Source organism: Bos taurus, chromosome 23 (genome assembly GCF_002263795.3).
Source record: "Bos taurus isolate L1 Dominette 01449 registration number 42190680 breed Hereford chromosome 23, ARS-UCD2.0, whole genome shotgun sequence".
Lineage (NCBI taxonomy): Eukaryota > Metazoa > Chordata > Mammalia > Artiodactyla > Bovidae > Bos > Bos taurus.
In genome coordinates, this window is record NC_037350.1 from 37152438 (window position 1) to 37180226 (window position 27789).

Below are 27789 nucleotides of genomic sequence, written 5' to 3' on the forward strand. Positions count from 1 at the left end.
AAACTAAGCAATATCCCTTGCACACTTTAGAAATATAGCTTTTCCACGCTATATTTTCATTGCAGGTTCCAAGTCGCATATGGAATTTCATCGAGCATAATCAATTCAGGATAGCCACCGATTCAACATTTACTGAGCACCTACTAAACCCAAATATGGACTGTCACCCAGGCCCGACCCGACCCAACACCCTCCTGGCTCAGTCTTCCAGTGATCTGAAACCCAGATGGAAGCAGAGTGGAAACACGTGTTGCCGAGGACTAAGAGCCTGCCTCTGAGCAGATGCTCGGCAAGAGTCTTCATTAAGTACTACAGGTTTCCTCCAAAGGTCATCAACGTTATCCTTTGCTTATTTGATCTCAAAAGCAGACGGATTTGCCCTCAATCAAAACAGAATATGGGCACCTTAGGACCCTGACAGAGAGCAAACCCTACTCAAACCAGATGCCTGGTGCAAAGAATTGGGTTTCTAGTGGTAAACGGGCAGGCTATTTGTTCCTCTGAATCAGTGGTCTCCATATTTTAGAAAATCACTCTCCTGAATGAATTAAAAAAAAGGTTTAATGAATCCCAATGGAGATATATTTACTAATTATACTCAAGCACAACTGTGCTATTATATACAATATAAAACATATACCAAGAAAGCTTTTAAGGAAGAGAAAATACAAATCAATACAAATCCTTGTATCTTCTTCCTGTACTCTGATGTATCATCTCGCAAAACAACCTTGGGTGTGCAAACCCTAAGCTATTAGCCTCTACAGCAGGATTTCTTTGTAGTACCCAAGGACCGTGGGAGTGCAGCCAGATCACTAGCAAGTCCCAAACACTTGGAATGTATTCTCTTAGGCTCCCAAGAAATCCTGTCAGAGTGTTATGCTTTACAGGGCATGGCTACAAGTTCTAACAAGGAATGCCAAAACATACAACTGTAAGAAACTCGGTATGTGGATCTGAGTGTTAAGGGGATGCTGTTGAGACCTAATGCATCTTTCCCATTCCCTACAAGAGATCACAAGTGAAAATTTTCTCTCAAATCTAATGCCAAGCTGGTTTTTTCATTCTTACAGAAAATAAGCTTTTAAGACAAGTTCAGAGTCGAAACAGCATATGTGACTATGGCCTACTTTCCCAAGTTCCAATTCCACACCAAGTCTTGACTTTTCCCATCTGTTTTGCAAAGGTTTTATGTTATATATAATTTTTCATAACTAATTGCATACTTGCAGGTTGTTTTGTAGAACAAAACAGAGTGAAAAAGGTAAAACTCACCAGTAACAGTGGGGGATTGATTACACTCTAGTTTTCCTAGGGACAGACTTAAAACGATATTCCCAGAAGCTCCAAATTTTCTGTACTTTTGGGTTATATGTACTCTGATCTATGAAAGCTTACAGAATTATAAACAGATGCCATTTTGTAAAACAGCCCTGGAACTGCATCTTTCTTTCCCACAGCAGGGATAAGCAAACCTCACCACTGGTCTCCCTATCTTACTGGCAGAAGTAATCAAAGGCTGATTATAATAATGTATTGTTATCACCACATTTCTAAAGCACATACCTATCAGTAGAACTAGGAACAGTTTCTAATCACTGTTCAATAAATATTTGTTGAATGAATGTCAAAACAACAACCATACAGTTCCAATAGTTACTGTGGTTTCTTCCGTCTACCTCCAGCATAACACAGACTTTAAGATTCAGAATGGCAAGTAGAGTTCATCTAGAATACTAAGCGGTGGAGAATAGCACTCAGGATAGAGAGGGATTCTGAGAGGAAAGCTTGGCTGATCAGTGAAGGATGCCTGGAGCTGGGAAGGTGGGGGAGGAGCACAAAGGCCGTCAATTTGCTGACACCACCTGGACAGATCATGGATCAAAATCCAAAGTTAAAAAAGCTCAATGTTTTTTGCCATCTGAACACTGTCTTTCCTGGCTCGGTGTACTTTACTTTTCATTAGTCCAACTGGCTACTCTGTCCCCCTGAATTAGGAGGAGCTCCTTGGAGACAAGCCTTTTCCATCTTTCTGATTTCCACAGAGCCCAGGAAACACTTGTAAAATGCCAGCTGACCCTTCTGTGATACCTAGTGAAAACCAAAATCACTGAGCCTCTTCACATAAGAAAGCACCATTAGGGGATTCTGAAACCAGCCATTAACCAGCAGAGTGGGTATCTACAAATGAACAGTACTATGGGAGAAGGAAATGGCAACCCACTCCAGTATTCTTGCCTGGAAAATCCCATGGACAGAGGAGGCTGGTAGGCTACAAGTCCATGGGGTCGCAAGGAGTCAGACAGGACTGAGCGACTTCACTTTCTCTTTTCATTCTGCCCCACCATCCTCTCTAGCCTGGCTCATTCTTTACTAACCAAACAGGGTTTCCTCCTCACAGTCCCTCTCAGTAGAGATTGAGAGGGTCAGTTCACTTAGTAACTTCAACCAAAAAATCATCTAAATTAGTGGATCTCAATTCAAGTTCTCAACTCTCGCTTATACGTTAGAACCATCTGTATTTTAGAAAATGCAGGGTCTCCCAATCCACAGAAATGATGATGCAGTTGTCAGCAAGGGGACACAGACATCAGTGTGGTTTTGGTTTTCCAAAATTTCCAACTGACTAAAATGAACAGCCAGACTGATAATGTTAATCGATGCCAGAGGAACATTAGTTCCTAAAGACTACATCCTTCTCTTATGAATTTATGTGTATTAGCTAACATATCAGAGACCATAAGACAGTTCTCAATAATATCTTATTTAAGTTACCTTTCCCCAAAGCTGACCACTAAACCCTTATTCGAACACAGCCACACCCACTCATTCATGTCTACAGGTAGCTGATTTTATGCTACAAGGACAAAAATGAACAGATGGGACAGACACCTTGTAGCCCATAGAGCCTAAAACATTTATGATGTGGCCCTTTAAGAAAACATCTGCCAGCCCTGGAGTGGTGGATTTAAGGAATAGAGCAGAGAAACATTAATCAATACCAGCCAGTTCAGGCTGAATCCTAAATGTTCTGAGGAAAGAAAGGGCTCAGCAGCAAAGGACTCGTATTAAACAGGGCCCCACCTCTTACCTTCAATCCTGGCAGTTCTGCTTTTACTTTTCAAATTTCATTTGAAAAAAGAGTTGCTTTATTGCTAAGAAAACTTTATTGCTAAGAACACCACTGACTTAGAAACTCAAAGGTCTGAAGAGGCAAGAACCAAGTCAGTTATACTCTGGTCTGCTGTAGGTAACCTTTACTAACATTCTCTGACACCAAAGTAATTAATCTCAGCTTATTTAAACCAAATATCTGACAAACAGCTATTTAGGTATCAGATCCTCCTATCAAGTTATACATATTACATAAATTTATTTAGCTCTGCCATTAAAATTTCTTTTAAAAGTTATAGTTTAATGTTATATCGTGGGGGGGGTTGTAACAGTCAACAGAAGAAAAGGCCATGGAGAGACTATCTCGAAATTCTGTACATCACCATGCCAAATCACTCAGTCATGTCTGACTCTTTGTGACCCCATGGACTGTAGCCCAACAGACTCTTCTGTCCAAGGTATTCGCCAGGCAAGAATACTAGAGTGGGTTGCCATTTCCTTCCCCATACATTACAGGCTAAAGGCATTTCTATTATATTTGTCAATGTCTCTTAGAAAAGGATGTAAGCAAATAACTCTTCTTAGTATTTACAGTCTACAGACATGTGGATTTGTCATTAAAAACTAATTATCAAATTATATACATCACCCTAACTCCCTATTCTTTGGGAGAGCCAAGATTCACAAGTTGGTAAAATTATCTTTCCTCTTTTGAAACTCAATACAGTATTTCAGATAGCCTTTATTTTGTTATGGTCTATTACATATAATCCTTTAATGTAAGCTGCCTAAAATCCTTTGGTGGAAGTTGACAATGTATAAGAAATATATATATTAACATTATTAATCCTACGGAAGAAATAGATTTCTCAGTTTGAACACAGCACAAATGAAAAGATAAAAGAATAAAAGAGACATTTAAACAACTGCCATATAAATTAATAGGATGCAATTATTGGTCTCTTTTTCATCTTAGATGAAAATCAATATTCAGTATTAATTACTAAAGGTTATAAGTCAAATGCAACTTCATGTAAACCATACAACTCAACAATTTCAAGTTTATATACCAGAAAATCAAATATTGCTCATATCCTCTCTTATCCAAAAGGGCAGGAAGTAATGTTTTCCAGCTGCATTGCATAATTAATCTCATACACACTAGACAGTGTCTTTGCAAGTCTTCAAATAAAACTGAATTCATCAAATCCCAACATAAATCTCTAAATCACTAAGCATCAAGAAATTTTCTCCTTGCTCTGAATATTTCATCTTAATTTATTCACCTTTCCATAACCAGTTTATGCCACTTATCTTGTGGTGGGGGGGGGGGTGTTCATATTTATGAGGAAGAAAAAAAAAGTAACAACACAGAAATGAGATCTAGAAAAGCACACGAGAGCTATGAAAACAGCCCATCCATCATCTCTACATTTTGATTCCAGAGACAGCAGAGAAAGGTGCTGTTTCCACACCACTCACCCAGCACACTTAAAAAGGTTTGCTCCATCACTTATACAACTGAAACTGATTGATTAGCTGCTGGAGAAAAATCAATACAAATATCCTAGAAAACACTAGCTTGTAAATTCATTCTGGCCCCAACAAAGTCCTGGTCATTGCTTGACATGTTTTTCTAGATATCTAAAATGCAACTATGTCAAACCCCAGTCCTCAAAGACTATGTCATGGCTAGGAAGTTTTAAAACCTAAAGCTCAGCACAGGTGAAGTGAGGGTGGGAGGTTTCCCAGAGGTCTGTTAGAACAAAGAGATGATACCCAGAAATTAACCTGGTAAATATCACACTCATATGCAGAACTGCCACGAAAACGACAAACACATGAGAAGGTTAAAATAGTCAATGAAAATGTAAAAAAAAAAAAAAAAAGCTAGGAAACCAACAAAATGTAAACTATATATATTGTTCATAAAAAGTAAACTAAAGTTTCTATTAAAAATATAAAGTTTGTTTAATGATATCCATTCAAAAGTTAATGGGCTCCTTTTCTCATTCTTGGCAGCTGAATGCATAGTCAGTATATTTTTAGTACTTTAGGAAGCCACTTTATATTCAGAATGATTTCATGATTATTTCAGAATCTCTTCTGAATGCTCCCTTGCCTATGGGCTAGCACTAGTCTCTTCACTCATTAGATGTCTAAGAAATAAATGTTTATGAATATAAAATGTTCCATGAATATGCTATTCAGAAAGAAATTGTTACCTTATTGTATAGTCTATCACATGACAGGCAACCAGGGATATACTCCCTATCCTACAATTGGTACAGAGATTTATTAAAAAACATTTTGTGTTTGTGACACATAGTCATTTAAAAATTTAAGAAAAAGTAAGAAAAGGAATGCAATTTTCAGTTGGGAAATTTAACTTGCATTGACCTAACAGGTTTAAACCCTAAAATTTAGCAACAGCATGTTTAGATTTTTCTTCTTAAAATTCTCAAAGAACCATGTTTATTACTGATTATGGGAAAATTTAATAATGGTATAATGTAGAATTTAAGGGGCTCTGATCCTCTAAATATTCCTAATTTCTTAATGATTAAAGAATGAGATACACAAGAGTCACCAAAGAAGAAAAACAGGCTATTTCTACTATTACATTTAACTTCATAAATTATTCTTTGCAATTTAAAAACTTATCATGTATGAAACGAGTTGCCAGTCCAGGTTCGATGCACGATACTGGATGCTTGGGGCTGGTGCACTGGGACGACCCAGAGGGATGGTATGGGGAGGGAGGAGGGAGGAGGGTTCAGGAGGGGGAACACAGGTATACCTGTGGGGGATCCATTTTGATATTTGGCAAAACTAATACAATATTGTAAAGTTTAAAAATAAAATAAAATTTTAAAAAATTACAAAAAATAAAATAAATAAAACTCATAGGAACTCTACACAACCATTATGATACCAAGGTTTGCTGCAGAACAAAAGACAATGCTGCTAACTCAATGTCTTTAAAATGTGAGCTTATAGATTGCTATTTCCTATTGTGAAATTATAAGGCCATCCTTAACATAATTTTGCATTTGTCAAACTGAGAAAACAAAAGGTGACTGTCATACTCAATAGTTCCTATCTGTAAAGACATTCTTCATAAAATATATTTTAAAAGCAAAAGAAAATGTCACATGGTTCTAATAATTAATGTTACAGATATTACAATATTCTCACTCAAAACTGGACTTCTCAAAAAACATTAGACTTCTCTTCTTTGATTTATTTTAAATTCCTCCAGTTTAAGTCACATGCCTTCTTTATCATAAGGGCACAACCAATGACTTCATGTAAGTTATCTCAAATTCAAACAATAAGCAACACTACATGTCATACTAATGAGAAAACCATGATTTGTATACATCAAGTACCTTTGTCAGATCATGTGGCTGGAACCCAGCAGAGCACTGTTGTGAACTCAAACTCTCTTATGGCAAAGAGCATCAGATACTCACAACTTAAAATTCCCTAAACACACTGGCTTACCTAGAAAGTTAAGACCTCGGTATTTTAGTAATAGTTCCACGTATCAACCCAATGAGCCCATCAGTCCAAAAATTAGCCTTCAATCAACAAGACAATAGAAAAACATTGCACTGCACACATTTCATGGTGGGGGGACTAACCAAGCATATATGTATCTATTGATGATGATGAAAGTAATATTAAATAAATCTCTTTTAATACTTTCTCTAGAAATAGCCACTAAGTCACTGTTAACCTCTGATATATTCTCTAAGTCACTCATTTTAATCAGCAAACCCACTTGTAATTTGTATGGCTTCTAAATCAGAGTTAGTGGATAGATCATATATCTATGATCACAGTCCTAATACCTCTGTTATCCAATAGATATAGAGGAAAACAAACACCAAGTAAGAATGCCAGCAAAGGATCATTTTTCAAACAAAGTAGGCTTCTGTACAAATTCATTCCCTTTCTAAAGTATCCTTAAAGTAACCATATTGCAGAAAAGACAACCACTCAGACTTCTCTGATTAGCCAATTCACCTGGTTCTGAAACAGAACGACAAGAGTCACTGAGTTTCTATTTATTCCTTTCAGTACAAGTTGAATGTGAACAGAAGAGGGGACTCTGCTAAGAATATATAAGGAAAAAAAAATGTCCAGAAGTGTTGAATTAATCAAGAGTATTTTTCTCTTTGTTTTAAAGAGCAGTTCAAATTCATGTTGATAAAAGCCTCTCACTAAATACGTGAGTTTGTAAAACATACTTTCTGAGATTCAGGGTGTTAAGTACTGGAAGTAGCACTCTAAGTTACTTGCTAAAAGCAAAAGCACATCGCCAATAAGTATTAACCCACAAGACTATGAGACAATAGATTATCTCATGTTGGTTATAAAAACACACCAATGTTACATTAACATACAACAAACAAAGACAAAAGAGGAAATTTATGGTCATGTGTCAACACAATTGTGATTCATGTTACAAATGTCTTACTATATGCTGAGAGACATTGAGGCAATCACATTTTCCAGCAAGTGATGAATCCAAAGTAGCTGGCCACCCACACAAAGAATTACTCTCTTTAGGACTCGATACCATTACCAATCTTCACAGCTCCAACAATCCTATGGACGAGTGGGGGTTATCTTTACTTGCTCAAAGTAAAATTTACCTTCTCTTTCCAAGATTCTTGATAATCTTTATTAGTTCCGTTTTCTAAATGGCCCAAACATTAACAAAGAGGCAGAAATCTTTAAAAAATATTTCACTCAGTCTACAAAAGTCTAATTAACACACACCAGAAGGTCATGGCTTTCATTTTTATTTTTTTGTCTTTCCCATGAAATATAAAGACAGGTGATAAATTTCAAAGTATGTCAGTTACCTTAGAGTCATAAGAAAACAGAAGAGCGGTGAAATAAAAGTTATTCAAATATCATAACCTGAATCTGATAACACCTTCTATTAGATAAGCTGAAACATTTGTAAACTCTTCAGAAAACTAAATAGGCATACACCTAAAGTGAAGTTTTACTTAGAAGACTATTAAAATTTATTAAAGAGACTGAAATCACACAGAATTCTAGAAACTCTTACCTTGAAAAGATTGTTTGGCTCTATCTACTAATTCATCAATTGGGTAACTGGCCAAATTTCCTCTGGCATGTTTAGTTTTGCAGTAGGTACAAGCATTGAGACACCTGTTCAAATGATAGTGATAAATACAGTTAAAACTTTTAAAGACACTTAACACAGGGGAAAATATCCAAAATGTACACCAAAGTGCTGTTCTAGTATCATTTGCCAGTTCATATAAGAGATGTGGAAAATGAGTATCTACCAAGCTTCATATTTATTTCCACTAGGCACAGAAATCTGCAATTTGTAATTCTTTTAAGTTTCAACTATTCAAGTATGGTTGTACAAACCACATAATACTAATTTCAAATGCACACATTAATACAGAACAAAGTTTATAAGTGCTTAAAATGGCTAATCTAAAAGAAAAAACATTCATAATTTTTAAACCAATGGAATTTGTCTATTATAAAACTAAAATTTATATATCACTTATATAAACTGCATTATTCATAAATGAAAAAGTTTTAACTTTTAACTAATGATATACGAATAAATCGGCAACATAAAATTCTCATAAGAAAATACATTCTTAATAATCTTCAGATAATATCTTTAACTCTTGGAAATCAGAAAGAAATATTAAAACAGGTCCAATGAATGCTCTTTGGGATTATATTCAACAAAGAAACCAAATGACAATATTAGTTTCAAAAAATTAAAAATAGAATTATCTCCCAAAAAACCTAAGAGATAATAAAGAATTGTCTTTTAATAACGAAAATGTTGGTTCTACTCTTATAATTTAAAAAGTTTAAATATTTTATTATAAAATTTAAAAAAAAAACATTACACATAATAAAATATACTTTTGCCAAAAAGATAAGTCTCAGCAACACTGAACGGAACAAAGAATAACATCTCTTCAAAGATTCAACTGCTATAATAAATAGCAAGGTTTTTAAAGACCATCACTAAGCGAATGTTTGAAAATTTCAAACTGAGAAAAATTAAACTTCTAAAAATTACAAGTAGCCAATGTGTCATTCTGTTAATATATAATTTAAAAATATATATAAATCATATAAATCATGAGGCAACAATGTAATGCTTAATTTATAATCATTTTTGCATGGAACTCTTGAGTAAAACAACACATTTGTTTTGGCAAGGATTTTTAACTTTTTAACAGACTACATTCTCTTAAAAAACTAACATCACTTTCTTCCTAAGCCATTTACACACACACAAATTGTGGTCTCTCATATGAATAGAGGTTCTGGTCCCCTAACTGTTACATGTCTTCTCTTTTGAACTTTCATCTGTTCCCTAATAAGGAAAAAAAGTAACTTTTTTTTAAACTTCTGCTTGGAAGACTAGGGCTTCACTTGTGGCTCAGCTGGTAAAAAATCTGCCTGCAATGCCGAAGGCTACCCACTCCAGTATTCTGGCCTGGAGAATTCCATGGACTGTATAGTCCATGGGATCGCAAAGAGTCGGACACGACTGAGCGACTTTCACTTTCACACTGTGGAATACTAACTTCCTTTTGCTTAGCCCTGACTGAACACCAGGCATTTTTCTTGACGTTGTACATACATTGTCCCATTTAACTCTTCTCAAATTGGGTGTTAGTGTCTCCATCTTATAGATGCTTCGAAAAAGTTAGATAACACAGTTTATTCCACAGAAATACAAAGGGGCGTAAGATATTACTGTGGTAACAACTACACACCAACTAGACAACCTAGAGTAAATAAAACCTCCTAGAAACAAACAGCCCACCAGGACTAAATCATGATCCCATTTACAACAGCACTGAAAACAATGAAATGCCGAGGAATACATTTAACCAAGAAGGTTAAAGATCTGCAGAATGAAAAGTTTAACACATTGATGAAACAAAATTTTTTTAAAAGAGCAAAGCCAAAGGCAGCTCAATTCCTAATTTCAAACGATATTACACCCCACTCCAGTACTCTTGCCTGGAAAATCCCATGGACGGAGGAGCCTGGTAGGCAGCAGTCCATGGGTTCGCACAGAGTCGGACATGACTAAGCAACTTCATTTTCACTTTTCACTTTGATGCATTGGAGAAGGAAATGGCAACCCATTCCAGTGTTCTTGCCTGGAGAATCCCAGAGATGGGGAACCCTGGTGGGCTGCTGTCTATCGGGTCGCACAGAGTCGGAAACGACTAAAGTGACTTAGCACCAGCAGCAGTGAAAAAACAGGCATATAGGCTAATGTAAAAGAACTGAGAGTCCAGGAATAAACTCATGAATATACAGTCAACTAACATTTGACAAAAGAGCCAAGAATACTCAATACAGAAAAGACAGTCTATTCAACAAATGGTGCTGGGAAAATTGAATATTCACTTGCAAAAGCACTTACTTTTATCAGTGAGAAGAATTAATAGAAAATGAATTAAAGACTTAGATGTAAAACCATAAACCATGTAAATTACAATTACAATTAAATGTAAAAACAGAAACCCCTAGAAGAAAACACAGGGAAAAAGTTCCTTGACATTGTTCTTAGCAATGATTTAATTTTGGATGACACCCAAAGCACAAATAACAGAAGCAAAAATAAACAAGCTGGACTACATCAAACGAAAAAGCTTCTGCACAGCAAAGGAAAACAATCAATGAAATGAAAAGGCAAACAACAGAATGGGGGAAATATCTGCAAGCCACATATCTGATTCAAAATATATGATTGAATTTTTGATTCATAATATATGATTATTCCATGTTTCCCTTCCGTTTAGTCACTCAGTCGTGTCAGATTCTTTGCGACCCCATGGACTACAGCACGCCAGGCCTTCCTGTCCATCACCAACTCCAGGAGTTCACCCAAACTCATGTCCTGTGAGTCACTGATGCCATTCAACCATCTCATCCTCTGTCATCCCCTTCTCCTCCTGACCTCAATCTTTCCCAACATCAGGATCTTTTCCAATGGGTCAGCTCTTTGCATCAGGTGGCCAAAGTACTGGAGTCTCAGCTTCAGCATCAGTCCTTCCAAAGAACACTCAGGAATGATCTCCTTTAGAATGGACTCGTTGGATCCCCTTCCAGTCCAAGGGACTCTCAAGAGTCTTCTCCAACACCACAGTTCAAAGCATCACTTCTTCTGTGCTTAGCTTTCTTTATAGTCCAACTCTCACATCCATACATGATTACTGGAAAAACCAGAGCTTTGACTGGATGGACCTTTGTTGGCAAAGTAATGTCTCTGCTTTTTAATATGCTGTCTAGGTTGGTCATAACTTTTCTTCCAAGGAGCAAGCATCTTTAAATTTCATGGCTGCAATCACCATCTGTAGTGATTTTGGAGCCCAAAAAATAGTCGGACACTGTTTCCCCATCTGTTTGCCATGAAGTGATGGGACCGGATGCCACGATCTTAACTTTTCTGAATGTTGAGCTTTTAGCCAACTTTTCACTCTCCTCTTTCCCTTTCATCAACAGGCTCTTTAGTTCTTCTCCACTTTCTACCATAAGGGTGGTGTCATCTGCGTATCTGAGGTTATTGATATTTCTTCTGGCAATCTTGATTACAGCTTGTGCTTCTTCCAGCCCAGAGTTTCTCATAAGGTACTCTGCATATAAGTTAAATAAGCAGGGTGATAATATACAGCCTTGATGTACTCCTTTTCCTATTTGGAACCAGTCTGTTGTTCCATGTCAAGTTCTAACTGTTGCTTCCTGACCTGCATATGGGTTTCTCAAGAGGCAGGTCAGGTGGTCTGGTATTCCCATCTCTTTCGGAATTTTCCACAGTATGTTGTGATAAGTCAAAGTCAAAGGCTTTGGCATAGCCAATAAAGCAGAAATAGATGTTTTTCTGGAACTTTCTTGCTTTTTTTGATGATCCAGCAGATGTTGACAATTTGATCTCTGGTTCCTCTGCCTTTTCTAAAATGAGCTTGAACATCTGGAAATTCACTATTCACGTATTGTTGAAGCCTAGCTTGGAGAATTTTGAGCATTACTTTACTAGCATGTGAGATGAGTGCAAATGTACGGTAGTTTGAGCATTCTTTGGCATTGCCTTTCTTTGGGATTGGAATGAAAACTGACCTTTTCCATAATAAGAGATTCATAATATCTGATTTGGGGTTAATATTCTAGATATAAAAATCCTCATACAGTTCAATAAATGATAATCGAATATTAAGATGGCCAAACACTATGACTAGACGTTTCTCTAAATACAATACTCAAGTGGTCAACAGTTGCAGGAAAAGATACTCAAGATTACTAATCATCAAGGAAATGTAAATGAAAACCACAATGAGATATCACCTCACCCTTGTTAGAATGGCTCTTATCAAAAAAACAAGAGTTGACAGCACCTGACAAAAAGTAACTTGTGCACTACTGGCAGGAATATAAATTGGTATTGCTAGCATGAAAAACATTACAGAGGTTCCTCAGAAAACTAAAAATAGAATTATCATATGATCCAGCAATTCCATTTCTGGGTGTATCTCCAAAGGAGATGAAATCACTGTCTCAAAGAGGTACGCGCAACCTCATTTTCACGGCAGAATCACCTACGAGAGCCAAACATGGAAAACAACCTGTTTCTTCAACAAAGACACGAATGAAGAAAATATGATACATTTGTATAAGGGATACTACTCAGTCATTAAAAAACATGGAAAAACTGCCATTTACACCAATGTGAATGGCTCTTGAGGGCATTATGTGAAGTGAAATAAGTCAGTCAGAAAATGAAAAATACTGTATGATCTAATTTTTGTGAAATTCAAAACCAGACAAACAAAAGCAAAACAAAAAAACAAATTCATAGAAACAAAAGACTGTTGGTGGCCAGAGGGTGGGATTTGTGAGAGGTGGGGGAAAAGAGTGAAGGTGGCCTAAAGGTACAAAATTCTAGTTATAAAATAAATTCTGGGGGTGTAATGTAGAGCATGATGACTATAGTTACCAATACTCTATTGTATATCTGAACAGCAGTAAGAAAAGAGAATTGAGAAGTTCTCATTACAAGAAAAATCTGTAATTATATAAAAGGAGGAATATTAACTTAATGTGGCAAACATCTCACAATATATACATGTATCAATTATTTATGCTTTCTATCTTAAGCTCATAAAATGTTATATGTCAATTATATCTCAGTGAAACTGTGGCAGCAGTGTTGGGGGGAGCGGAATCAGGTAAGTGGCTTGTTCAAGACATCTAACAACTAAAATTCAAAACACAAGTCCATCAAATTTCAAATTCCCTCCTACTGCCATACCAAGCTGCCTCCCCAGAATAAATGCATATCAAATATCCTCTGTGTGCATGCTAAGTTTCTTTAGTCATGTCCAACTCTTCGCAACCCTATGGACTGCAGCCCCCCAGGCACCTCTGTTCATGGGATTCTCCAGCCAAGAATACAGGAATGGATTGCCATGACCTCCTCCAGGGGATCTTCCTGACGCAGGAATCAAACCCGCATCTGTTACATCTCCCACCTTGGCGGGTGGGTTCTACCATTAGTGCCACCTGGGAAGTCCATCAAATACCTAGCTACAGATAAATGCAGATAAGATATAATAAGACAAGCAATCATCTGACATGAGATGTACAGTGATGCAGCACAGATATTCAAAGACACAGCTTTGCTCTTCATCTTGTGTATGGAAAAATGAAAGTGAAGTCACTCAGTCGTGTCTGACTCTTTGCGACCCTGTGGACTGTAGCCTGCCAGGCTCCTCCGTCCATGGGATTTTCATAGCAAGAGGACTGAAGTGGGTTGCCATTTCCTTCTCCAGTGGATCGTCCCAACCCAGGGATCAAACCCAGGTCTCCCACATTGTAGCAGACTCTTTACCATCTGAGCCACTAGGGAAGTCCTCTTGTGTGTGGAATTGTCTGAAACCTGTTTCTCGTTCATTCTTTGGAAATCTCAGGCTAGTCTTCCTGTCTGTCCACTGGCCCAAACTTGTTATTTCACCCTTGTTGTTTACAAGAGTTCTATTTGCACCCTACAGCTGCTCTGTAGCAGAATGTGTCACTTTAGCAGAATGTGTCACTTTAGCAGAATGTGTCACTTTCTTGGTTTTGCTGTGGTTTTTAAATTCTACAGCTAAGGTCTCTCTGCCCCTCTCCTCAGTGGCTCCATGATGGGCTTGATGCTGCACACTCCACATTTATTTATCCAGGATCCCTCTGCCATTCACTCAAGTTGAACCAGGGAAAATGCTCTCTCTACCCCCTGATACTACTTCCCCTGATCTATTTCTCCAGACCCATTCTCTTATTTCTCCTACCCCCAATGCAGAGCTCTGTAAATTAAGTAGACAATCTCGATAAAAGCTGATACTATTTCTAACTTGGGCTATTTCTTGGAAGTAACTTTCTTAAGGGGTACTAGCCTAGGGGAGGGAAAGGAAAACAGAAGAGAAAAATGCATTTTAAGTATTTATTATATAAATGAATTAACACACATAAAACACTTAGAGTACTGCTGGCACCTAGTTAAGTGATCAGTAAGTACTGGTCAGTGGTTGTTCACTGTGACCATCCTCAACAATTCTGTAAGGAAAGCATTATGCACCATCATGTTCCAGGAATACCTGACCTTCTGGAACTGATGCGTTGCTGATACGTTGACTTCAATCAACTATGGAAACCACATCATGTTTTCCTACTGGCTCACTTAATAAAGGTGGGAATGTACTCCCCATGGAAAACCAATTAGAAAAATGGACTAAAACGTTTAAATAAAACAAGGTGACTGATACTCAGAAACATTTATAATAATCAAAACGAGGCAGTAAGTATAAATGTTACATTAAGAATTCAAAATATTCTTTACTAAACTGCTCCCTCCAGAGTTAATCAGAGTTGTTGACGTGATGTATTTTTGAAGTTCTACACTCTCCATTGTATGATAGGTTCATCCCTATCTGCAGTTACCATGATAATACCTATTATTATTTAAATAAAGTGAAAATTTCTATGGAGAGTATTTCTTAAGCATGTTAAAACAGCACTAATCAAGCACTAAGTCTGCTATGTCTTACATTTAAAAAGGAGAGAGGTTTGTTACAACACACAGGAAAAATAGCCAATGCAAAATCAGAAAACAGTGAGCTATTTGATGCTCTTTGGTTTAAAAACAATCTTCTCAATCACCAGGAATTATGATGACCGATCATTTCCACACGACAAGCCTCCAACAAAATAGATTCATCACAGAAACCTTTCGTAGTTTCAGTTATCTGTAAACAATTAAGTAATTGTTTAAGAGTAAGAACACTGAGCCTGTTTCTTTAACTGTGAGAAAACAAAAGATCTTTGAGGGTTGACTGTTGAAAGCCAAAACCAGAAAGAGATGGCTGTTGAACTGTAAGGAAGAAGCAAAATCCTGAACAGACATACCCTGTTATCACAGAAGGGTAAAGCTAGCACACTCCACCTACCCATCTTTGTACAGGTTGTTAGATGGCCACACGCCAAGAAATAACTGAAAACCTCAAAAGCAGAGGTAGACCAGGCATTTAATTCAGCAGTATAACTCAAGTCTTGAAAAACATCTGTGGTGTAATAGTTTTACATTATAGAAATGAAACAAATAAAATAATGAATTTCCACAATTAAAATTTTAAAATTATCAAAAAAATATTTCAAAGGGTTCAAATGCATAACATGCTAATTTGATACCTAAACCACATACAGTGAATGAAAATTAAAAGTTTTAATACATTAGGCTTTTTCTTTTAAAGAGCATCTTCTGATATCACAAGCTTTAGAATGACTTAAAAATCAGAGTTATATTTTTAAAAATCCACCTATACTGATATCTCTTTTTTTAAGGGGAGAAAAAATTATGTGACTTAGGATTCTGTTTCTGCTTCAGGACAAAGATGATTTTAAACATGGAAAAATGAGTATTTTTAACAATAACATTAACACTTCAAACTAACATTCTGTGTCATTCACATACTCTAATTCTTATTTATTTTTAATCAGTTGACAGAGCATCATCTTTCTCAAAGCTTCAAATTTTACAAAATAAGTCCTTTGTAAACCAAAACCTTGGAAAAATCACATTGTGCCTTTCCATATGGAACCCTCATGAAGCAAAGAAAAAACAAAAACTCAAGAAACAAAAAGATTCACACACTGCAGGCTGTGCCAGACTTGATAGTTAAATATAGTCTATTGTGAACCCTCATCATGGGTTTTAAAGTTTTCAAGAGTACTTTCAGGAAAATTACGAACTTTTTGATCTTTTAAACAAATCCAAAGATACTCTTTAGCAGCAAAATCTGATTGGAGCTTCAAATGATAATTCCTGTTTGCCAAGAACAAAATCCTGAACAAGCAAAGGAAAAATATCATACCTGAAAAACTAGAATATATCCTAAATTCGGACACAACTGAGCGACTGATCTGATCTGATCTGATCCTAAATTCTTTAAGCTTCCTATGGACATGGAACAACAGACTGGTTCCAGATCGGGAAAGGAGTACATCAAGGCTATATATTGTCACCCTGCTTATTTAACTTACATGCAGAGTACATCATGTGAAATGCTGGGCTGGATGAAGCACAAGCTGGAATCAAGATTGCCAGGAGAAATATCAATAACTTCAGATACACAGATGACACCACCCTTATGACAGAAGGTGAAGAAGAACTAAAGAGCCTCTTGATGAAAGTGAAAGAGGAAGAGTGAAAAAGCCGGCTTAAAGCTCAACATTCAGAAAACTACCATCATTTCATGGAAAATAGATGGGGAAAAAATGGAAACAGAGATAAGACTTAATTTTTTGGGCCTCCAAAATCACTGCAGATGGTGACTGTAGCCATGAAATTAAAAGATACTTGCTCCTTGGAAAAGCTATGACCAACCTATACAGCATATTAAAAAGCAGAGACATTACTTTACCAACAAAGGTCCATCTAGTCAAAGATATGGTTTTTCCAGCAGTCAGGTATGGATGTGAGAGTTGGACTATAAAGGAAGGTGAGTGCCGAAGAATTGATGCTTTTGAACTGTGGTGTTAGAGAAGGTTCTTGAGAGTCCCTTGAACTGCAAGGAGATCAAACCATTCAATCCCAAAGGAAATCAGTCCTGAATATTCATTGGAAGGACTGATGCTGAAAGCTGAAACTCCAATACTTTGGCCACCTGATGCAAAGAACCAACTCATTGGAAAAGACCCTGATGCTGGGAAAAGAGTGAAGGAGGGAGGAGAAGGGGACGACAGAGGATGAGATGGTTGGATGGCATCACTGACACAATGGGCATGAAGTTTGAGTAGGTCTGGGAGTTGGTGATGGACAGGGAGGTCTGGATGAAAGAAGGCCTGCAGTCCATGGGCTCACAAAGATTTGGACATGACTAAGCGAATGAACTGAACTGATGGCCAGGGCTCCTCCCATGGAACAAATCTCTCCACTTGAGTTCCTGCCTCCATATCCAGTCCGACTCCAAAATTTCATTGTACTGCTGCTTCTGTCTTTAACTGTAATTGTACCCTTTGCTGGAGAAGGCACTGGCGACCCACTCCAGTACTCTTGCCTGGAAAATCCCATGGGTGGAGGAGCCTGGTAAGCTGCATTCCATGGGGTTGCTAAGAGTTGGGCATGACTGAGCAACTTCACTTTCACTTTTCACTTTCACTTTTCACTTTCATGCATTGGAGAAGGAAATGGCAACCCACTCCAGTGTTCTTGCCTGGAGAATCCCAGGGACGGGAGCCTCGTCGGCTGCCGTCTATGGGGTCGCACAGAGTTGGACAGGACTGAAGTGACTTAGCAGCAGCAGCAGTACCCTTTGCAATTACAGGGCTTGGGATAGAAGGGTCTGGGAGCACAACTGCTAACCTTTCTTCTATTTGTACTAAATTAAAAAACAACTGCAACTACATGTTTTCCTTATCCTACTCCCATTAGCTGCTGTGCTACATCTTTTGCTTCAAGGAGTTGTGTCAATGTATGTAAACTCTGTACCCTTATTTCTCATTTCTTTTACCTGAAAGGTATCTTTATCATCATCGTCAATCAATCTCCATAAAAGTCAACACAAGCTTTAAAATCTTCTGGGGTGGGGAAGTGCTAGTAAGAGTAAAAGATGGTTGTGGAATGCTTGCCAGGCATCAGCCATACAATAATTTTATACTAATTGTTTCATTTATCTTTGCAACAATCTTGGTATAAGTATCATTATTCCTAACTTTCATACAGGAAACTGAGGTTGAAAAAGATTAAAAAATTTGTCCAAATTAGCACAGATGGCCAAGTGGAAGATGCAATCGATCTTATCGGAAATTCCTGTATCATGGATTGTACTCTACTTCTCATGAGATACAATAAATTAGGTAAGAATACATGATTGTTGGAGAGGATTAAGATGAGACGGCAGAGTGGGAAGCTCTAGGAATCTGTCTCCCCACCTAGACAACAACTGCACTGGCAGAATCTGCCTGATGTAACTATTTTGGAATTCTGGAGTCTGCTGAAGGCTAGCAACTTACAGGGGAAGATCTGAATGCAAACTGCCCAACAACAACAGAATAAACATGGGACATTCTCCAGGACAGACCGGATGTTAGACTGAAATTTAAGACTCCAAATATTTTAAAAGATAGGTATCACACAGAGTTTCTCCTCAGACCACAAGAGAATGAAGTCAGAAGTAAGTAACAAAAAAGGAGAGGAAAATTCACAATATTGTGGAAATCAAACAACACATTTGTAAACAACCTATGAATCAAAAAAGAAACCACGAAAGAGAAATCAGAAAACAATTAGATATGAACAAGAACAACCACTGCACACCAAAAGTTATGGGGTGCAGATAAAGGAGTGTTATGGGGAATTTCATAGCTAGCTAAAAACACTTAAAAAAAACCACTCATATTGATACTCAACTTTACAATGTAAGTAAACAGAAAAAGAAGAATAAAGTCAAGACTAGCAGAAGGAAGGAAATAAAGATTTGAGAAAAGATAGAGAATAGAAAAACAAAAGAGAAAATCAATAAAACCAAAAGTTGATTCCTCAAAAAGATTAATAAAAATGACAAACCTTTAGCTAAAGAAAAAAAAAAAAGAGGAGACTAATTAGTATAATCAGAAATGAAAGTGGGCCATTATTACTAACTCTACAGATATTAAAAGGATTATAAGAGTGACATGAACAATTGTACACCAACAAATTGAATTACCCAGTTGCTATGAACAGATATCTGAAAATAAAAAAACTATTCAGACTAAATAGGCTTCCCTGGTGGCTCAGACAGTGAAGATCTGCCTGCAATGCAGGAAACTTGGGATCGATCCCTGGGTTGGGAAGATCCCCTGGCAGAGGATATGGCAAACCACTCCAGGATTCTTGCCTAGAGAATCCCACGGATAGAGAAGCCTGGCAGGTTACAGTCTGCAGGGTGCAAAAAGTCAGACATGACTAAGTGACTAAGCACATACATATCCAGACTAAATCAGGAAGAAATAGAAAATGTGAATATACCTGTAACTAGTCCAGAGCTTGGATCAGTAATCAAAAATCTCTCAACACATAAAAGCTTTGAAGCTGATTACTTCGCTGGTGAATTCTATCAAACATTTAGAGAAGAACTAATAACAATTCCTCTCTAGCTTTTTTGAAAAATGAAGAAAAGGGAATATTTTCCAACTCATTCTCTGAGAGCAAAATTACCCTAACACTCAAATCATACAAAACCACTGAAAGAGAAGGAAATCACAGAAAAGGAGAAGGAAATCCCTTGTGAACATCCTCAATAAACAAGCTGCTAGCAAACAGAATTCAGCAGCACATTACAAGAATTATATAGTACGGCCAACTGGGATTTACTGCTGAAATGCAAGGAAGTTTCCGCAATGTGAATTGATCAACATAATATGCTATATCAACAGAATGAAAGAGGAAAAAAAAACATGATGTCAGTTGATGAAGAGAAAGCATTTGACAGAATTCAACATCTTTTCACTATAAAAACAATCAACACATTAGAAACAGAAACTTGCTCAACATAAAAAAAAAAAAACCCATGTATGAAAAACTCACAAAGAACATCATATGCAGTGATTAAACCGAAAGTTTTTCCTCTAAGACGAGCAACAAGTCATGGATGCCTACTTTCACCACTTCAAATCAACATAATACTTAAAGTTTTAGCCTGATCAATTAGGCAACTAAAAGAAAGAAGGGACATCGAAATTAGGAAAAAGAAGTAAAATCATCTCTGCATATGATTCCATTTACAATAACATCAAAAAGAATAAAATACCTACAAATTAACTGAACCAAAGTGCTGTAAAGTCTTTTGCATTGAAAACTACAACACTGCTGTAAGAAATTGAAGACAGAAAAATACAAATACACATCAATTTAGATTAGAAAACTTAGTATCATTAAACTGTCAATGTTACCCATAGATGACAAATAAAACATAAATAAATGCGAATAGACCTCATGTTAGATTAGAAAACCTAGTATCATTAAAATGTCAATATTATCCATAATGATCTAAAGATTCAATGCAATCCATTAAAAAAAAAAAAGACTCCAATGACATTTTTTGTAGGAATAGAAAAGCCTATCCCAAAATTTATATAAAATATCAAGGTAGCCCAAACAGCCAAAACAATCTTGAACAAAACGGAAAGACTAGAGGATTCACAGTTCCTGATTTCAAAACTTTCTATAAAGCTACATTAAAACAGTGTGGTACTGACATAAACACAGACATGTCAACTAGTGGACTAAAATAGAGAGCCCCAAAATAAACCCTCATGTATTCGGTCAAAGGATTTTCACAAAAGAGTAAAGATCACTTTTTCAACAAATGATGCTGGGAAAACTAGATATCCATACACAAAAGTGAAGTTGGACCCTTACCTGAAATGATATACAAAACTTAACTCAAATGGATCAAGGACCTATATGCAAGACCTAAAACAATAAACTTCTTAGAAAAAAACAAAGGACAAAAGCTTCACAACATTGGATTTGGCAATAATTTCTTGGATCCGACATCAAAGTCACAGACAATGTAAGAAAACAGACAGGACTTCAGGAAAAGTTCTTAATTTTTTGCATCAAAAGACATTGTCAACAGAGTAAAAGAGCAACCCACAGAATTGGAGATAATATCTGCCAACTAAATACCTGATAAAAGATAATGTCCAGAATATACAGAGAACTTCAAAATCTCAGTAAGAACAAAAACAACCACCCAATTCAAAAATGTGCAAAGGACTTGAACAGACATTTCTCCAAGAAGATATATGAATGACTAATGTCTGTGCTTAGTCACTGAGCTGTGTTCAACTCTTTGCAACCCCATGGACTGTAAAAAGTATCCCCTGCCAAGGGGATTCTCCAGGCAAGAATACTGAAGTGGACCACCATGCTCTGCCCCAGGGGATCTTCCCAACTGAGGGATTGAAACCCAGCTTTCCTGCATTGCAGGTGGATTCTTTACCGCCTGAGCCACCAGGGAAGCCCAAGAACACCACAGTGGGTAGCCTATCCCTTCTCCAGGGGAACTCCCCGATCCAGGAATCAAACCAGGGTCTTCCGCATTGGAGGCGGATTCTTTACCAGCTGAGCTACCAAGGAAGCCCTACAAATGACCAAAAGAAGGACATGACAAGATACTCAAACCACTAAAGAAATAAAAGTCAAAACTCCAATGAAATACTAATTCACACTAATTAGGATGGCTATTACCAAAATAACAAAACAAAACCAAAAAACAAGTGTTGAAGTATTTGTGGAGAAACCAGGATCCTTGGGCACTGGTGGAAGTGTAAAATGCTACAGCCACTGTAGAAAACAGCATGGTGCTTCCTCAGAAAAGCAGAAGTACATTACCATATGATCCAGCAATTCCACTTCGAGAGCTATATTGGAAAGAATTGGTAGTTCTATTTTTAGTTTTTTGAGGAACATAGATACTTTTCTCCATAGTAGAGGTAACAATTTACATTCCCAAAAACAGTATAGGAGGGTTCCCTTTTCTCCACACCCTCTCCAGCTCTGCCTGTAGACTTTTTGATGATGGCCATTCTGATCGGTGTTAGGTGATATCACATTATAGTTTTGACTCACATTTCTCTGATAATTAGTGATGCTGAGCATCTTTTCATGTGCTTTTTGGCCATGTGCAAGCCTTCTTTGGTCAATGACAACCTTTAGAATTGAAGATGGATAAATGAAAAAAGCAGAAAAAAAAAAAGATTTTTACTGAATATTAGCCTAAATCAAGTAAAATGCCAACTGATACAAACATAGAATATAATTAATAAGCAACAATAAAAATCACCAGCTGGATTTCCAAATGTGTTCTATTTGTAGCTAGTGGCTTACTCCCTGGGGGATATACTTCCACACCCATAACAGCAACAACTGTTTTCTGAATGTGTTTACCAAAACATATGGTGAAAGATGAGGAAATCCTGACAATCATAAAGCACATACTTTTCCAAATTTTTCTTTTATTCCATCTACATTGTTATTTTTAATTTTATAAAACAATGACAGCAGTACAAACAACTAAGTTAAGCTTATTAACTCTCTCTCAGTGGAGACAGCTATAGTCATCAAGTCATATTGACTAGTGAAGCAAAAACAACTGATTGGCCGAAGTGACTATGTGCAGCAGATGTGAATTAACTTATATATGTCCAAGCTGAAAAAGAAACAGGGACTCTGATGGCAACTATTTATCTGCTAACAGAGTAATAAGGCACTTGACTTACAAAGTGTGTGTAAATCAGATATATACATATATATATGTATATATATGATAAGGTCAAAAAAGCAGTAATGAATACTCTTGTAAGGTAATGTAATCAAGTACATACACACCTGTATGTAAAGCACAGATGTGCAAGTACACAGACATACACACAGAGAATTCTGCCACTGTCACTCCTAAATACTCACTGCATCTCTGAGTTTGTTTGGGGGTTTGATTTTTTTTTTTTTAGATACAGACAACTGGTTGCTTTCCAAACATACTGTATCAGAATCTACAAGAACGGAAACAAGGCATACGCATTTGTAAAAAGTGGTACTATTTTTATATGCCTGAATTGAGGCCAAATTTACTTGGTGACATTAGAAATAACAATTTACTTCTTGTGGCTAAATAGTTAACATATTTGCTAACGTTATCTGCTATTAAGGAAGACTGAAGCTTCACTTCTAAATATTCTAATGGATAACATATGAGAAGTAATCTCCAGCAACACTTATCTAAGGGTTAATCTCCTCAAAGTTTGATGAACCACACACTAATTACACCAAGAGAATAAAAACCTGAATAATTGACCCCCAAATCTATTAAAAAGTAAAGGAGTATCAGTGAAGAGCTGTTGTTTTTGCTTCCTCAGTGGCTCTGGAGACAGATGTCTGCCAGGGTGAAATCTGGAATGAATTCTATAACATATAACAGGTACCATATTTTGGTGCCTAGGATAAAAGGTATTGCTCCAACATGGGTCAAAACATCCTGGGGAAAAAAATATATCTTATATTTCAACTGTGTTAAAACTAGTAAGCTAAACTCAGATAATTTTCTAACCTGTGTAGGAAAACAGTTTGGGCCAAATAATAGTGAAATTACATAATGAAGAGAGAGGAGGTGTTTTAAATTGAAATGTAAAAGTAACACCTAAGCATTTATGCAATTACCCACCATTTTAACTTCAACAAAACCTCCAAATTTGAGAAGTACAATTCTAATTAGAATTAAAATAACTGAATAAGTAAAATCCATATAACTATTTCTTCCGTTTGGCAATTATACTAAAGCAGGGCCAAGACAAAATACCACATATCAACAATAAAATGAGGGGACCAGCAGATCCCCAATGTAAAGTTGCTGCCCATGAAGCAAGCTACCAAAACCTCCAAAACGTTGTCTGCACTCAAGTTTCAGCTGCACAAAAGTTTGTTTTGTGTACAGTGTTCTCCTCCTTCATACATATTACATCTATTTCCTTGAACAATTCCAAAAACCCCTATTGATCCCAAAAAAACTCTTTTTCTTCCCTTTTTTTGGAGACAGGGAGAGGAGTGATAAAAGCTACCCCAATTAAATACAGATTTTAATCCTTTCTAAAGACTCATGCTTGGGTAAAAGCGTTTACCCAAATTTTAGAGATCAGACCAGGTAGCTGAGTGCCCACAACTGCCAAAGAATATAAAACAAATGATGGGAAATGCTATTTATTAGTCTCTTCCAGAGTAGATGTCTTACCGTTTTTTTTGGGGGGGGGGGGGCTTTCAACAGATCCTACTGGAAAATTCCAGTATTTCCTGTTCTATATAACTTTTCTTCTAGATAAAATAGGGGATATCGGTTCATTTTCAGATTTTTCAAGATAAAATCATTCTAATTTGTCTTGGTAATTCCATTTCCAGGGTTCTCAAAGGTTGCTGATAAGGGTGCAAATTGGTCTAACTTTTCCAAATCTGCTAATATGTGTTAAAAGACTCACAATAACCTCAATATCTCAATTTCCAACCTAATACATATTTTATTGCATTTTAAAACTGTACAATTTGTATACAGTTTATAAAGAAATAATCTTTCAACTACAGATTCTTAAAAACAAAACACTACTGCTGGCGTAATAATAAATAGTAAGCTAATAGCAGGACAATGTTTACTGTGTGCAAGGTACTATTTTAAGCACTTTCCATGTATTAAATCACTTTTGTGGTCTTCCCTGGTGGCTCAGTGTTAAAGAATCTGCCTGCCAATGCAGGAGATGTGGGTTTAACCCCTAGTTTGGGAAGATCCCCTGGAGAAGGAAATGGCAACCCATTCTTGCCTGGGAAATCCCATGGATAGAGGAGCCTGGTGGGCTACAGTCCACGGGCTCAGACAAAACCTAGTGACTAAACAGCAACAACAAATCACTTTCAGTCCTTACAGCAACCTAGTGAGGTTCACGTTTTTATCGACCTTCTTTCACACATGAAAAAACAGGTTGAATGAGCCTAAGTACGTATAAAATGGATAGCTAATGAGAATCAAGCACAGGGAACGCTACTCAGTGTTCTGTGGTGACCCACATGGGAAGGAAATCCAAGAGAGAAGGGATACCTATGTATACGTATACCTGACTCACTTTGCCGTACAGCAGAAACTAACAACTTTATAAAGCAACTACAGTCCCGTGAGTTCTTCTTTTTTTAAAAAAAGGCTGCTAACCAAGCCAGGCTTCAGCAATATGTGAACCATGAACTTCCAGATGTTCAAGCTGGTTTTAGAAAACGCAGAGGAACCAGAGATCAAATTGCCAACATCCGCTGGATCATGGAAAAAGGAAGAGAGTTCCAGAAAAACATCTATTTCTGCTTTATTGACCATGCCAAAGCCTTTGACTGTGTGGATCACAATAAACTGTGGAAAATTCTGAGAGAGATGGGAATACCAGACCACCTGACCTGCCTCTTGAGAAACCTGTATGCAGGTCAGTTAGAACTGGACATGGAACAACAGACTGGTTCCAAATAGGCAAAGGAGTATGTCAAGGCTGTATATTGTCACCCTGCTTATTTAACTTCTATGCAGAGTACATCATGAGAAACGCTGGGCTGGAAGAAGCACAAGCTGGAATCAAGATTGCCAGAAGAAATATCAATAACCTCATATATGCAGATGACACCACCCTTATGGCAGAAAGTGAAGAGGAACTAAAAAGCCTCTTGATGAAAGTGAAAGAGGAGAGTGAAAAAGTTGGCTTAAAGCTCAACATTCAGAAAACTCAGATCATGGCATCTGGTCCCATCACTTCATGGCAAAAAGATGGGGAAACAGTGGAAACAGCATCAGACTTTATTTTTGGGGGCTCCAAAATCACTGCAGATGGTAACTGCAGCCATGAAATTAAAAAACCCTTACTCCTTGGAAGGAAAGTTATGACCAACCTAGATAGCATATTCAAAAGCACAGACATTACTTTGCCCACAAAGGTCCATCTAGTCAAGGCTATGGTTTTTCCAATGGTCATGTATGGATGTGAGAGTTGGACTGTGAAGAAGGCTGAGCACCAAAGAATTGATGCTTTTGAACTGTGGTGTTGGAGAAGACTCTTGGGAGTCCCTTGGACTGCAAGGAGATTCAACCAGTCCATTCTAAAGGAAATCAGTCCTGGGTGTTCTTTGGAAGGACTGATGCTAAAGCTGAAACTCCAGTACTTTGGCCACCTCATGCGAAGAGTTGACTCATTGGAAAAGACTTTGATGCTGGGACGGATTGGGGGCAGGAGGAGAAGGGGATGACAGAGGATGAGATGGCTGGATGGCATCATCGACTCGATGGACATGAGTTTGGATGAACTACAGGAGTTGGTGATGGACAGGGAGGCCTGGCGTGCTGCGATTCATGGTGTTGCAAAGAGTCGGACACAACTGAGCAACTGAACTGAACTGAATGAGTGGTGAGGCTGGGACTTGAACTTAAGAAGCCCTAGGTCATCTGACTTCAAGATACAAAGTCAAAATTAGCTAGATTAACAGACAAGATTCCACTGATATTCTGATATCCATGACCAAATATCATATCCTAAGGTATTTAAATTTCAAGAAAAATAGCTTGTAAGTTACACTAATGTTAAGCTAGAACAGCTGCAGACCCTGCAAAGTCACTACTCCTTAGCATGCCAGGCATCCCCCACTGCAATGTGCTACAAGAGCAGGAGTGTCTATTTCTTTCTTAGTGTAAAGTCTTTTAATTCACCACAGAAGGTAAGTTTAAGCTGAGTTTCTAGCTATGATTGCCTTGGTGGTGCTGCCTTTTTATTTCTAAGAGAAAATATTTTCATAACATGCAAATTAATTATAGGTACAGTGAGCTAACAAGCAAAATTCAGCAAATTAAACAGCCTATGAAACACAAGCGAAATTACTTTGTCAACAAAGGTCTGTCTAGTCAAAGCTATGGTTTTTCCAGTAGTCATGTAGGGATGTGAGAGTTGGACTATAAAGAATGCTGAGCACTGAAGAATTGATGCTTTTGAACTGCAGTGTTGGAGAAGACTCTTGGGAGTCCCTTGGACTGCAAGGAGATCCAACCAGTCCATCCTAAAGGAAATCGGTCCTGAATATTCATTGGAAGGAATGGTTCTGAAGCTGAAACTCCAATGGTTTGGCCACCTGATGTGAAGAACTGACTCATTTGAAAAGACCCTGATCCTGGGAAAGACTGAAGGCGGGAGGAGAAGGGGATGACAGAGGATGAGATGGTTGGATGGCATCACCAACTCAATGGACATGAGTTGAGTAAACTCTGGGAGTAGGTGATGGACAGGGAGGCCTGGATGAAAGAAGGCCTGCAGTCCATAGGGCTGCAAAGAGACAGACATGAATGAGTGACCGAACTGAACTGAAACACAATCTTCAGTTTGATTCACTTCAAGCCTTTTCTTTTCCCACTGCCATTTCTTGAGGGCATCTCCAAACAAATGACACAGGTACTCAGTCAATTCACAACTTAATAGTGCATGTGTGGGCGATATTACCTTTCCATTACACAGGAGGAAAAGGAGGTCAAAGCTGGAACCCACGGGCTATTGTTTCAA

The 27789-nt window shown here is 37.4% G+C and overlaps 1 protein-coding gene across 6 annotated transcripts in view; it reads right to left on the reverse strand.

Annotated features, from left to right (window-relative positions):
* CDKAL1 (CDK5 regulatory subunit associated protein 1 like 1) overlaps nt 1–27789 on the reverse strand; it is a 739806-nt gene that overhangs the window by 419826 nt on the left and 292191 nt on the right. For all 6 annotated transcript variants that reach the window (XM_059880369.1, NM_001192691.1, XM_059880368.1 and 3 more), the window contains one exon: nt 8204–8307. In XM_059880369.1, coding sequence (XP_059736352.1) covers nt 8204–8307 — 104 coding nt within the window. The remainder of the gene's footprint in view (nt 1–8203; nt 8308–27789) is intronic.